At 42.0% G+C, this 15,346-nt stretch overlaps 1 protein-coding gene across 2 annotated transcripts in view; it reads right to left on the bottom strand.

Moving 5' to 3' along the window:
- TRIM36 (tripartite motif containing 36) overlaps positions 1-15,346 on the bottom strand; it is a 132,006-nt gene that overhangs the window by 29,240 nt on the left and 87,420 nt on the right. For both annotated transcript variants that reach the window (XM_073677178.1, XM_073677186.1), the window contains exon 2: positions 14,446-14,680. In XM_073677178.1, coding sequence (XP_073533279.1) covers positions 14,446-14,680 — 235 coding nt within the window. The remainder of the gene's footprint in view (positions 1-14,445; positions 14,681-15,346) is intronic.

Below are 15,346 nucleotides of genomic sequence, written 5' to 3'. Positions count from 1 at the left end.
GGGCTCTCCAAACGCGACATGGGGTCCGCTCTCAATTCCAGCCAATTTTGCGTTTAAAAAGTCAGTGCTCCTTCCCTTCTGAACCCTGCCGTGTGCCCAAATAGTGGTTTTCCCCCACATATGAGGTATCTGCTTACTCAGGAGAAATTGCACAACAGTTTTTGGGGTCCATTTTCTCCTCTTAACCCTCCATTTTCTCCTCTTAACCCTTGTGAAAATAAAAAAAATAAAAATTGGGGTTAAGAGATCATTTTTGTGGAAAAAGTTATATTTTTTTTTTATTTCCACAGCTCAATGTTATAAACTTCTGTGAAGCACCTGGGGGTTCAGGGTGCTCACCACACATCTATACAAGTTCCCTGAGGGGTCTAGTTTTCCAAAATGGTGTCACTTGTGGGGGGTTTCCACTGTTTAGGCACATCAGGGTTTCCCCAAATGTGACATGGCATCTGCTAATTTTTCAAGCAAATTTTACATTCAAAAAGTCAAATGGCGCTCCTTCCCTTCCGAACCCTGCTGTGCGCCCAAACAGTGGTTCAGGCAAAAGACTGACCTCAGGCTACCTGGCTTAAAAGATATAGGTTGAAAGCCCATATATTTATATTGGTTTGTGACTCATCGCACCAAGCAGTATGATTCAATGTCCTATCAACAGGGAACAGTTATCCCTACACGGGACAATCCCAGACAAATCCAATTTGCCTCTCTGGGAGAATGGTCCAGTCAGCCAAACAAATGTCTAGAATTCCTTGGATTCTTCAGGATGATGATGGGCTAAAATATCCAAGGCAAATGCAGCAAACTTCCCATCCTGTGGTGTTATGCTGCTGCTGTCACCACCCTACTATAAAAGATACAAACTGAGCCATCTTCAAAAGACTTGCTGGGAGGTCACAGGCACACAGGACTCAACATCAAAGCTGCAACCAAGTATTCATTTCAAAACCAAACCCAGGTTTGAGATTTTGTGTATGTCAATCTACCTTGTGGCTGAGCCCATAACAGAGGCCTTCGTTCAATCCACAATAAGACGCATTATTTCTAAAATAGCTTCAAGGAAGTGTCACAGTGCAGTTCACTTGTCAATACCGTGCAAAACTTGTTTTAAGCAAGAGTTCTCACTATGTGGAGTTATAGAACAGCGCGTGCCGCTCACTAACCGTCATCGTAGCAGTAATAGAATGCTCAAGAGTCAGGGTGTCCTTGGTAGATACCATGTTTGAGAACATGGCAGACACTGCCGCGAAATATACAAGTTATACAAATGGCAGACTCCTGTATGTTAACACGACGATTTTCCATTGGGTCCCCCCCCCATCCCTCCCACGAGCCATAACTTTATTTTTTCATCACTACAGTCTATGACTGCTTGTTTTTTGTGGGGCAAATTGTACTTTTGAAATACACTTTTCATTTCATCATGTGATGCTTTGGAAAACAAGAAAAACAAAATTCCAAGTGCATTGAAAGAGCAAAAAATTTGCAGTTCAACAATTGCTTTTTGAGTCTTTTATTTACCATGTTCACTATACGGTAAAGAACTGACCTGGCAATATGATTCTCCAGGTCAGTACAATTACATAAATACCAAACATGGATAGCTTTTTTGTGTTTTTTTTTAATTTTATTATTTAAGTAGTGAAAAAAAAACTATTTTGAAAAAAATAAGTTGCTTTTGTTGCCATTTTTTGGGTTATGGGGCTATAAGGAGGGCTTATTTTTGCACCGAGGCGACATTTTTACTGATTACGCCATAATGTTGATCTGATGCTTTTATCGCCTTAATGCAATGTTGCAGCTGGCAAAAAAAAGAAGAAGTAAATTTGGAGTTCTGATTTTTGGCGTTCCACACTTACGGATCAGAGTTTTATAAACGCAGCAATACCAATTGTATATTTTTTGTTTTATTATTTTAATTGGAGCAAGAAAGGGATGATTTGAACTTGTGTTTTATTTTTTTTTTCCCCCCCTTTTACTGGGTTTAATAGTCTTCTTTGGGAACTTGAAGCTGCGATCGTCTGATCATGGTTTTCGCTATACCTAGCAGTGCTAATACACTATGTTTAGCACAAGCAATCTCCCATGAACACCAGCTACAAGCTGGCTTTCACAGGTGAATTGCAATGCCAGACACAGGTGTGTGTGTGTGTGGGGGGGGGGGGGGGGGGGGTGACAACATGGCAACACATAGGCCCTACACAGTCAAGTCACGGGTACACTGATGGGAGCATGAAAAGACGCCCTACCCCTGCCAGCATGTGTTAAATGCCCCTGTCAAAAGATTAACTGCCAGATTTCACGGGTTATATATATAAAATTACTAACCAGTAATGGGATTTTTCAAAGCCCATGACAGCACCACATGAGAGGGGATCCACCAATCAAGAAGTTATAGAATAAAAAAGGCAGAACCTCTCCCCCCACATCAGTTGTGTTACAGAGCATGAGTGGGCTTCCAATACGGTAAGGTACACATTCAAACCATAACCTATGTAAATCATCTGAACAACACCTTAAATTAAATAAGTGCACACCCATTACTGGTGGCAGGGGGAGGTAATATGAAGGTGCTGTCATGGGTTCTGGAACATCCCATTATAGGCAAGATTTACAGAGAAACAAATCCACCTTAGGGAGGAACCACCGCCTGTAGAACCCTTCTCCCAAAGGACAGATCAGCAGAAGAGGTCTAATCAAGTCTACAGTGCTTAAAGAAAGTTGAAGGAGAGGACCATGTTGCCGCCTTACATATCTGATCGATAGACACCTCTGCCTTCTCTCCCCAGAAAGTCACGACCGCGCGAGTAGAATGAGCCCTTATATTCGCTGGGACTGAACTACTAGGAGTAGGCATCCCTAATTCAGCTCGCTAGAGTACCTCTTGAGACCTTTCCTAGGGCACTGGAAGGAAACTGGCTCTTTCTCCAGGGTTTTGTTGAGAATATGTAATTTATCCAAACCAACATTCAGTGTGTAAATTTTTTTTCTATTTAGGGTTCCCGGGGTTAGTGCAAAAGGAGAGAAGAATAATCTGAGTGTAGGGAACTCGTGGCTACTTTTGGAAGGTATGGATCCAGTCTTAGAACAGCTATCTTCCAAAATGTGGGAGCATTAACTGAAGTCAGCCACCAGAATCAGTGTCTTCAAAAAGGTAAGATTTTTAACAGTTGAGACCAAATGGTTCTAAAGGTGGTGGAGGGGGTTAACCCATCAGCATCAGGTTCAGATCTCAAGGTGGCATCTTTGGACTAGGGATTGGCCCTGTTCTACCACATGCTTTAATAAATCTAACAGTCCACCTGTTGCCATCTTGGTCACAGTTCTACAACGCCCCTAAAGCAGAGATTTGTACTTTAATAGAGCTAGTGGAAAAGTTCTAACTTTCTAAAAAGAAAAAAAAAAATAGGATAGATAGATATTCTAGAATATAGAATAGGCTTGACCAGAATCTCCTCACCCAGTATTTCCCCTGAACTAGAACTGTTTCCAGGTTCTAGTGGTTACTAAACTTGGGGAAAAAAAACCTCTCTGAATTAAAAGTGACCTCTAAAATTCCATGCTGTCAAGTGAAGACCAGTTTCTGGATGCCAGACTGGACCTTGCCTGAGAAGATCCGGGATCTCTGGCAGGATCCATGGATCGGTGATGGACATCAGCCTCATCAAGAAAAAACACGGGGCTATGATGATTACTCTCGCCTGGCTCTCCCTGATCATCCTTAGTACAGCAGGAATCACCATTAAGGGTGGAAAGGCATAGGCTGGATTGAAGTCACTATCTAGAAGGCATTTACTACATGAGGATTCTCTCTGGGATTTAACGAGCAGAACTTTACCTTCCAGTTTCACCTGTTGGCAAATAGCAGACCTATGGGGTCTTCCAAGTATAGACCCATCTGTTGGAAGACTGTCGGATTCAGGGCACATTCCCTTTGTCTTGGTTGATTGCGTCTTAGCAAGATCAAGATTGACAGCTGTGTTTACGCCATATGAAAAATCTCCTCCGTCGCCACCATCAGGGAGAAAGACCTAGTTTCTCCTTGTTGGTTGATGTAAGATACTGTTGTTCGATTGTCTGCTAGGATACAAACATGTCAGCTTTGAAGAGAGAGGAGAGAAATTCCTTCAACACGAGAACTTCTCGCAGTGAAGAAACTCCACCTTTTGCGCTGTGACCAAACAACTTCGGATTACATAATCTCTCAGATGTGCTCCCCCCATCCACTTGGACTTGCATCTGTAGTTAGGACTTCTGGAACCAGATGGCACCCCTTCTGACAGATTCTGTATGCTTAACCAAACAGAGGGACTTTGTTGCAACTGAAGATTTAATTTGTTTACAAACACTTTCGCCCATCAGCATCTCCTGCTCCAACTATCTGGTATGCAATTGAGCCCAAAAGGACCTTTTTGTATTCTGGGAAGGACAAATAAGGAAACAACTTTCCCATATCCAGCATCAGACAAACCAAATACTCACTGTAACATGAGATGGAACATAATTTGGTTTTAGACTGGACATCACTCAGCCAGCCCTTGAGCCATAGCACCCTAATAGGGCTGCGTTGGAAAAACCCGCTGATCTGGCCACTAACCTCAGTCTGCAGAAGTATCTGCAAGAAAGGCTGTTGCTCCACACATTAGCGGTAGAATAACCAGGATTTTTTCTCACAGATAATCCTTTAGTAGACCCTCCAGTTGGTTCATCCAGACCATCATTGCTTTGGCTGTAAAGGTCGCTGAGACAACCAGCCAGTTTTAGGGCTCCCACCAAGGATTCCCAGGTGTGCCTTAGGTATCCATCAGCTTATCTAAGGGATCTTTCAGGATTCCCATGTCTTCAAAGGGTAGCGTAGATTCTTTGGACGATTTGGCTACCGCTACATCCATTTTCGGTACCTTATCCCAAGGAATACCTCCTTTTTTGCTGACTAGGATAGCAAATTTTTTTTTTTTTTTTTTTTTTTTTTAAACCCCTTTAATGAGATGTGTTGTAATAGTACAACACGTCATATCCCCGTTTGGGGCGGGCTCCGGCGCTGAGCCCACACCTTTCCGGGCACATGTCAGCTGTAAAGATCAGCTGACATGTGCCTGCAACAGCCGTGGGTAGAATTGCGACCCACCCGCGGCTGTTGACTAGTTAAATGCTGCTGTCAATCTCTGACAGCAGCATTTAACTCGCGCTTAACGGAAGCAGGTCGCCGTGGGTTGGCATGACAACCCAGGGTCTGCAGGAGACCCCTGCGGTTGGCATTGCCAGACTGTTATAAGCACCACCCACACATAGGAAGTAAGCATTTCTGCTACACACAGGCGATCTGATCATCAAACAAGGGCAGCTTCATGTCTCCTGTGGGAGTCTATTGAAGCATGCAAAAAGTAAAATAAAAAATAAAAAAAAACACATTTGGCATTGCAGAGCTCAGAATTGCCTAATCAATATAAAGAAAGAACAACGGAATAATGAAAAATAAAAAATTCAAGACGCCAGAATTATGTTTTTTAGGACACCACTACAATGCACAAACAGGCGATCAAAACATCTGATCCATCCCAAAATGGCTAATATATACAAGCTCAGCAGACAAAAAAATAAGCCCTCACCTGGCGAAAAATGGATTTTTAAAAAAATCTGGATTTTTTTCACCACTAAAAAAAAAAAAAAAAAAAAAAAAAAAAAAAAAAAAAAAACTATACAGGTTTGGCATCTACGAACTCGTAATGACCTGGAGAATCATAATGGCAGTTCAGTTTTAGCATTTAGTGAACATGGTAAAACAAAAAAAAAAAAAACACTGGAATTGCACTTTTTTGCAATTTCACTTGGAATTTTATTTCCAGTTTTCCAGTACATGATATGGTAAAACCAATGGGGTCGTTCAAAAGTACAAATTGTACTGCAAAAAAATAAGCCCTCACACAGCCATATTGACTGAAAAATAAAAAAAATAATAAAAAAAAAGTTATGGCTCTGGAAAGAAGGGGGGAGCAAAAAAAAATGCAAAAACAGAAAATGGCCCGGTCATTAAGGGGTTAAAATAGAGAGCTTACATCTCATTTATGGGAAAGGTTCACCGCTTCTTCTGCTCCAACAACAACAAAAAACACAAAGTAAATACCAACTCATCAGTGTCAGGGTGTACCCAAATCAGGATGGTTCCAACCTCCAGTATTGAAACCTTGTGTGTCAAAGTGACATCAATGCAAATAAGGGCCGAGGAGGACCGGGTCCTGAATATGGATACCCAGCATTGGGAAGCTATATAAATGTAATCTCAAGCTCAAAGAAAGGGAGGCCTTGCCCTTACCTGCATGGAGTGCCAAAATATGATACGGGGTATCCATATTCAGTAACCGGTCCTGCTCAGCCCTTATTCACATAACAGGTTTTAATACTAGAGGTTAGGACCATCCTGACACTGGTGGGATGGCTTATGCCCCCACCCACCCACACCCACACCCACCCACACACACACCCCTTCATCAAAAACTATTTACCAAGTACTCCATGTTATTTACACGCACTATTATTTCTTAGGTTCCTCCAGGAGTCCGGGCAAGTTTTTTTCCCCCTTCATCCACCGACCCCATGTTTACCCTCCCCATCCCCCCCTAGGTTTCTGTCCTTGATGGGCCGATCCCCTCTCGTGTGGTGCAGTCATGGGGAAAGGAAAAGGTGGTTGACACATTACAAAAAGCTAGCCAAAAGACAAGACCAAGAAGCAAGGGGATCAGGGAGGAGAATATGGTTTCTTTTCATTTTGTCAATGACCTCTGCTATTTATATTCCCTGGACAATCCCTTCAGAGGGTTTAAATGACCTTTCACTGGAGAAAAAAAATAAAACAGTTGTTGTTAAGGAATGGACCACTTTTCTTCTACCAATATATTGTGAAAAAAAAATATCCAGAGTAAGGACAGACTTGGCAACATTTCATCAACAACGGCGTTTAGAATTATTCAGAAAATTAGAAAAACAAAAATCATTTGGGGTAAAGGTAAAAAACATTTTGAACATTGTTTTGAAGATCAATGGGTTGTGTAATTACAACATTTTAATTTGAGAAAAGAAAATAAATGCAACAAGGCAATGGGGCAGATTTACTAATCCTCTCGTACACAGACAATGGAGACTTACCCTAGACAGTCTTAATGTGACAAAAATCACCACATGGCTCCTGCTGGATGATAAGTTGCATAAAGCAAGATGCCATGCACCAGATGGATAACTTTGTACCTTTTTTTTTCCACCCAAGTTTTGATGCATCTTATACTATGTCACTTTTCCAGCTAAGCCAATATCTCTCCTCAAGAAGGCAAAGTGCCTTTTTGAGTGAGTCACAAGGTTTTAAAACAGATAATAGGTAAATTATATATATATAAATAAATTTCAGAAGAAAAACGCAGCAACATTTTTCCACAAACTGTTTAAAGTAGAGATGAACTCAAAGTAAAACTGCCCCAATGTGCGTTTAACCTTAAACACCTAAAATGCATGCATACACCAAAAAGTAGGAAAGGTGAGGCACAAAGTAACAATTCACCAGTCATTGCAATACATCCGAAAACTTTCATTCTGTTGGAAACAATGAATCATGAGAAAATGTGGATGAAATCTTTCAGTAAATGATAAAAGTTCACACTGACATGCTTACAGATGCTAGGAAAGTCAATGGATTTCCATGTTAAAGTTCACTCACTGTGTACACCAGCCAACATTAAATTTTTCACTTTTTTTTAATGAAGGACAATAGCCTAATTTCTATACTTCTACTTTCTACCCTTCCCAACGAAGCAATTTTTCCATTTTTTTTTTTTCCTGCCACCATTTTCCCTTTTCCAAAGAGTCACAACTTTTATTTTTCCAACAACATGGCCGTATGAGGCCTTTATTATAGGATGACTTGTAGTTTTGAATGACACCATCCATTTTTAACATGCATTTTTTATTATTTAAGTGGCGAAATAAAATATTTTAATTTATTTAATTTTTATATAATTTTGCTTGTATACCCATTTTTTTTTCCAGACCAGTAACATTTACAATTTTCAGTGGATGAGGCTGAGTGATGGCTTGTAGTTTTGCTCAGTGACCCAAAGTTTTTATTGATTCCATTTTGTGGCAGATACAATGTTTTGACCGCCACTTATTGCATTAACTTTGTTGTGCTCGAATAGAACATCTAGTTTTACTCTGAATCACTGCAGCGTTCCCCCTCCCCCCCCCAAAAAAAAACTGAACAACCACACACACACACACCACAACATGGGCCCAGGGATAAAGTGAATAGCAATACAAGTCACGGATACTGGTCCCCAACAGCTCCTGACCGCCTTATTTTGCTTGATGACAGGGTCCCTGTAAAACCGCAAACTTTTAATTTTTTTACAAAAAAAAACTGAACTCCAGTGCAAAATTTAAAATGGGAAGATTCCCATTTCAATCTGTTTGCCAAATTGCAAGATTAAATTTAAAATAAAAACAAAAAGACACCACAGACAGGGCGGAGCTGAACGGACATTTGTTTTTTCCTTATGAAATGGAAGTGAAAAATCATGCGAATGAGAATCATGCCTTACTTGTACAACTATGCCCAAACTGTGCCCAAACTGATGGAAAGCCAAGTCTTCGTTTACCATTTGAGGTCTACATTAAAGATCTGAGGCATTTAAATGACACTTTTGTAAGGCGTATGCTAAACAGACTTAGGCTGTGTGCCCACGATGCGTTTTTAATGCGTTTCCGAAGCTTTGGAAACGCATTAAAAACGCATGGTAGAAGGTCTGCCATGTTCCCCAATGATAATCCGCATGTGCTGTGCACATGCTGCGGAAATTTCCACTGCGGATTATCATTGCGTTAAAAAACGCAGCACTACCAATTATTTTGCAGAAGTGCTGCGTCTTCGCCGCCATTGACTTGCATTAGACCGCATGGATTATGCATCACTGTATATGTAGATGCTTAATCCAAGCGTTCTAATGTGCGGATGGTACCCGGGTGTAGATGAGAGGAGAGTCTCATCCACACCCAGGTACCATTAAAAAATCTGTAAAAAAAATAAATAAATAAAAAAAATGTATACTTACCTTCTGTCGGCCCGCGCTGCGCTCCTGCTTGCTTCCCGGCACTTTGCAGTGAACTAAAGAACCTGCACTGACGTCCGAGTCATGTGATGGGTCACGCGACGCTGACGTTGGCAGGTCTTTCAATTCACTGCTGCCGGGACCAAGCGAAACAAGCCAGCGCGGGCCATCGGAGGGCAAGTATATAATTATTTTTTTATTTTTACCACTCTCGGGTCACACTATATAAATCCATGCTGTTTGCATGGATTTATATAGTGTGACCTAGTTGTCACAAGCACTTTCCAAGTGATGCTAATCGCTTGGAAAGCGCTTGTCAATCCACATGCGGAAATGTCAGTGAATAACGCTCCATTTCCGCATGTCCCTGGCAGGAAAACGCATGTACAATCCACATGTACAATTCGCATGCGTTTTTTCTGCCAGGGAGATGCAGAAACTCTCAGGAAAAAATCCTGAGCATTTCTGCATCGTGGGCACATAGCCTTATACAGTCATTTAAACTGGGTCAATGCAGGTCAGGACTCAAGTCTCACCTGAACATGATCTAACAAAACCACACACATTATTCTCACTTTCTCCCGGTCACCGTTGGGTCCCCACTAGTGTTGAGCGAGTATGTTCTGTCCGAGTACGCTCGGGCCGAGCTCAGAGTATTTATAGCTGCTGGGTGATATGCTTGAATCCCTCCCGTGTACATGATTTGCAACTGTTTGGCAGCTTTATTACATGTGAGGAATGTGTAAGAAATACATTCCTCCCAAGTAATTAAACTGTCAAACAGCTGCAAATCATGTACACGGGAGTGATTCAAGCATATCACCGAGCAGCTATAAATACTCGGTGCTCGGCGAAAGGGTTAATAGAACATACTCGCTCAACACTAGTCCCCACCACTGCTCCAGAGAAAACAATCCTAAAGCAACACTTTAATTCAAACTTTGTTGCTTCGTATATCCCGCACATACTAAGCCTGGGGGTGCCCCCTTGTATTCCTCCCCGCTCTCGGTGGGAGGAGGACCGTTTCCCATTTGGGAGCTTCCCTTTAGGCTGTGTGGCCACGATGCGTTTAAGCGTTTCCGCAGCGGCAATTCCGCTGCAGAAACGCTTAAAAAACGCTTGGTAGAAGGTCTGCAGTGTTCCCCAATGATAATCCGGATGTGCTGTGCACATGCTGCGGAAATTTCTGCTGCGGATTATCATTGCGGAAAAATCCGCAGCATTACCAGTCATTTTGCGGAATCGCTGCATTTTCGCCACCATTGACTTGCACTGGAACGCATGGAATCCGCATCACTGGATCCTGTACATGCGGAATCCAAGCGTTTCAATGTGTGGATGGTACCCGGGTCTGGACAACAGGAGACTCTCCTCCGAACCCAGGTACCATAGAACCTATAAAAAAAATAAATATTATACTTGCCTTCTGATGGCCCCCGGTGTTCTAGTCTTCGCTTGCCGGCAGATCTCGGTGGACTAAAGGACCTGCGCTGACATCATTTAGTCATGTGACGGGTCACGCGACGCTGACGTCGGCAGGTCCTTTAGTGTAGTGTATTGCGAGCTGCCGGCAAGCCAGGACGGATCGATTAAAGACTGGGGGGGCCATCAGAAGGCAAGTATATATTTATTTTTTACCATTCTTTACAATCACACTATATATATATATATCCATGCCGTTTGCATGGATTTATATAGGGTGACCAAGTTGTCAAGCACTTTCCAAGTGATGCTAAAATCGCTTGGAAAGCGCTTGTCAACCCACATGCAGAAATGCATGTGAAGAACACTTCACATCCGCATGTCCCTGGCAGGAAAAACGCATGTACAATCTGCATACGTTTTTCTGCCAGGGAGATGCAGAAACGCTCAGGAAAAAATCCGGAACATTTCTGCATCGTGGGCACATAGCCTTAGGCTGTGTGCCCACGATGCGTTTTTTTAAGCGTTTCCGCAGCGGCAAAAACGCTGCAGAAATGCTTAACAAACGCATGGTAGAAGGCTGGCCATGTTCCAATGATAATCCGCATGTGCTGTGCACATGCTGCAGAAAAATCCACAGCACTGCCAGTTATTTTGCGGAAGTGCTACGTTTTCGCTGCCATTGACTTGCATTAGAACGCATGTATTCCGCTTCACTACATAAGCACATGCGGAATACATGAGTTCAATGTGCGGATGGTACCCAGGTCTAGAGGACAGCATACATACATACATACGGTTCTATGGTACCCGGGTCCAGCGAAAATATATTGGAAAGCGCTTGTCAACCCGCATGTGAAGAACGCTTCACATCCGCATGTCCAATCCGCATGTGTTTTTTTTCTGCCAGGGAGATGCAGAAACGCTCAGGAAAAATACGGAGCATTTCTGCATCGTGGGCACATAGCCTTAAGCTAGAAAGGAGAGCTGCCCTGAAAGACTTCATCCATCCATAGTTGACCATTGGTCTGGCCATCCTGTGAAGCTACTCGCTGTAGATTGTGACTGGATCTGGCTTCTTCATCTGATGGGTTGGCAAAGAATTATCACAGTTATACTGGAGATCAGAGTCAAAGTGTAGTCATGTACAACCAGTTGTATGAGCATTCAAGAACCAAAAAATAAAAAAATAGCACTGAAGTCAAAGAAAAATGTATATCCATACACAGAAGAAGGTGGGAACAACTGTATTTAGACTGCATGATTAAAGTGGTCAAGTTTTGTGTTTTGTTTTTTTTGTTTTTTTTTTGTTTTTTTTTTGTTTTGTTTTTTACAAGCACTGGCACATTTACAGTGCTGGTATTGCCCATTGTAGTCTACCTATCCAACAGAATGAAGCCTACTACACAAAAACAGCAGAAACATAGGAGTAAAGCCAAAACACAGCAGAAGCATAGAGCCCATTACAGTAACAGAACAAGTCACCTCTACTTCTCAGTACAAAAAAGCTCCGGTGTGATGCTGAAAAATATTAACATGTATAAAGTGAGACATTGCAGTAGTTACAGTAAGTCCATTCCATTCACAACACACATCTAAGTTGAAGGGAACCTGTCTGGGGAATCATGCTGCCCGAACCAGCTGAGCCCAGAGGCAATTTGACCGATTTCTCCTTGTATACACAGGATCTTCAGAGTATATTCTCTCTGGAACATTTCAATTAGTGTAACAGCTTGCAATCGTGCAGTCAAAGCTTCCATTTATGTTGCCTGCTGTTAGGGCTACATGAATCACCTGACAAGTTTCTTTTAATGGGAACCTGTAAGGAAAAAGAATGTCTTGAAAGTCCCTGCGGCCTTATGCTGTCAAGGCCTAGTTTTCTTTACGCGTGTACAGTACCAGTGGGAGAGGAAAAAAAAAAAAAAAAATTTGCAATGGTTTTTGTTGTTCTTGGTATGTGCACATTGTAGAAGCAAACGGACAGCAGAAAAATAAAGGCGCACACGGAGTAAAGACACGTGTGATACACAATATAAACTGAAATCCTAGATTCCTCAAAGTAGCCCCTTTTTACTCTGATGACCGCTTTACACACGCTTGGCATTCTCTCAAGGAGCTTCATCCTGTCTTCACTGGGAATGGCTTCCAGTTAACAGGTCTGCCTTGTCAAAACGTTCATTTGTGGAATCACTGTCCTTCAGATGTGTTTGTACATCATTCCATACAGTGATGAGCCCTATTCAAACAGCTCTAAGCAAGAATATGGCCACTCAACTAAAGAAAGAGGATAGCCCATCATTACTTTAAGTAAAATCATTCTGGAAAATTACGAAGCTTGAAGGTATACTAAAATGCAGTCATGAAAACCATCAATTGTCAAGATGAAATTTGCTCGCAAGAACTGCCCCAGAAAAAGAAGACCAGTAACTACCTCTGCAGCAGAGGATAAGTTTATCAGAGTTACCAGCCTCAGAAAAAAAATCTGACAGCACCATAAATAACTCTAATAAATGATGCACAGACATCAAGTAGCAGATGACCTCAAAATCAACTGTCCAGAGAAGACTGCGAGAAGTCATTTTTTTATGGTCAACTTGTTCCAAAGAAGCCACTAATTTGTACCGCAAATAAGGGGCCAAAACACCACAAGAATTTAGATCTTTGGAAATGTGTAACGTGGTCTGACAAGTTAAAATTTGCGATTTTTTGGCTACCAACCACCTTGTCTTTACGAGATGAAGAAGTGAACAGATGGTTTCTATATGTGTGGTGCTCACCATAAAGCGGGAGTATTTTGCTGGTGACACTGTTGAATTTATTCCATATTCAAGGGACACTTACTCAGCATGGCTACCACAGCATTCTGCTGCGACTTTGTGGAATCATTTGTGTTGCAATAGGACAATGACCTAAAAACACACCTCGAGGCTATGCAAAGACTGTTAACAATAAGGAGAGGTATGGGAGTTCTGCATTAGACGACATGGCCTTTAAAGTCACCCAACCTCAACGGAGATGGTTTGGGACGAGTAGGACCGCAGAGTGATGGCAAAGCAGTCAAGTGCTCAGCACCTCTGGGAACTCCTTCAAGGACTGTTGGAAGCCATTCCAGGCGATACCCGATGAAGTGTTTGACAGCTTTGCATGCCCATGGCATTCTCTCACAGTAAAGGGAATGAGGACTATAAGGTTTAACTCGTTTCTTTACTCATTTTCATGCGCGTTCCTTCATGGTTTTGCTGCCTTCATTCTGAATTTACAAAGTGCACATTCCAATAAGAACACAAAAAAAAAAGTTATGCATGAATAGGAATGTCCAAACTGGTAAAGCAACTAATACCTTCAGTTACTGTATCTCAAAAAGAAGTGAGAACGTATGTGCAGTTTGCTTTACAGCCCATGTACCAGATGCCGGCGTATCTTGCCATGTGGGCCAATCAAGAATAATGACCCAACCAGGCGAGCTGCACTACTTCAATGAAATAGTCATTTCCACGGGGTGTATACAATTTCACAAAGGTATGGGGACAGGTTTAGAAAATGTATCTTAATCATTAGAAGGCTGTGGCTGTACTTCAGGGCAGATTTTGTCCCAATAGGTTCCCATTACTACTTAAAAATAATTGTTTATGGAGACCACCCATTCACCAAAGATGGCTACCCAGTGATTGTTGCAGTTACAGCTCCTGGAAGTTATTAATCCACCATAAATGTAAAAAGGTGTATACTACTGCAACCTGTAGACAACTAGAACGGAGACTAGTGGTTCTACCCCCTACAGTTTAGTAGCCCTCACCCATACACAAGTGAGGCGATAAGATATACAAGCCATGTATATGTCCTAGGAGAAGAGTAATGCACACACATGCGCTTATAGCCCCAATGACAGGAAATAGCAAGAGGGCAGAATAAAACTTGCCCATATATAACAAACCTGATCTAAGGAGTCTGTCGATCCTCTCTATGCTGGGTGACTGCATGCGGACGCGGGGGCTTCCAGGTGTTGACGTTTCGGAGCTCACATCCGTAGAGTCCTCCAGAGACATGAAGAGCAACTCCTTCACACACTTGTGACAGATGCTGTGCTGACATGGTAAAATCAGTGGATGGGTGTACAACTCCTTACAGGCAGGGCATAAAAGCTCACGCTCAATATTTCTGATGGTAACCTGAAGAAAAAAAAAAAAAAAAAGTGTTAAAAATCAGAAATCACCTTTTTGGAATGAAATATAATGCATCTAGTTAGGGAAAGAATTTTTTTTTTTCCAATACACAAATTAATTATTTTTACTCCTCTTTAGAATTTAGCCCCCATATGGTTTAGGATACATTTTATTTCTAACACTCAAAAGGATGCCCATACACGTTGTTATGAGACTACCCCTTTATAGCTTGGATTCAGAGTTGACTGCTAATTATTTTGTTAGCTGGTCTACTGAACTAAATATCTTGGTTGTGGGCACCAGAAACTACCACGACAGTCTGTGTAGATGACATTTGGTGGCTGCAGGAGGAGGATCTGTCTCCTTTAATTACACAGACACAGCGCTCACAGAATTACAATGCGGCTGAGCGAATTAGGAGAAAGCTCCGGCCTGCAGTTAATCATTTGGAAGGGGAGTTGTGTCTGCCAATTCCAGATTTCTGTGGGAAAAGTAGTGAAGGAGCACACGGTGCAGAGCAAGCCATGCTCATCTCCGCAGGCGGCGTCTGCAGATCTCCAGCCATGTAATGCAATAATCATCTATTATCACTAGTAAAGCACAAAGTGCAGCATTATCACATTCCCTGCCGTGGAGACCATCTCTTTACTCAACTTTCACATCAAAGCTAAT

Source organism: Phyllobates terribilis, unplaced genomic scaffold (genome assembly GCF_046119375.1).
Source record: "Phyllobates terribilis strain yellow unplaced genomic scaffold, ASM4611937v1 Scaffold_1__5_contigs__length_1240528914, whole genome shotgun sequence".
Lineage (NCBI taxonomy): Eukaryota > Metazoa > Chordata > Amphibia > Anura > Dendrobatidae > Phyllobates > Phyllobates terribilis.
This window is presented reverse-complemented; position numbering and strand designations above follow the sequence as displayed.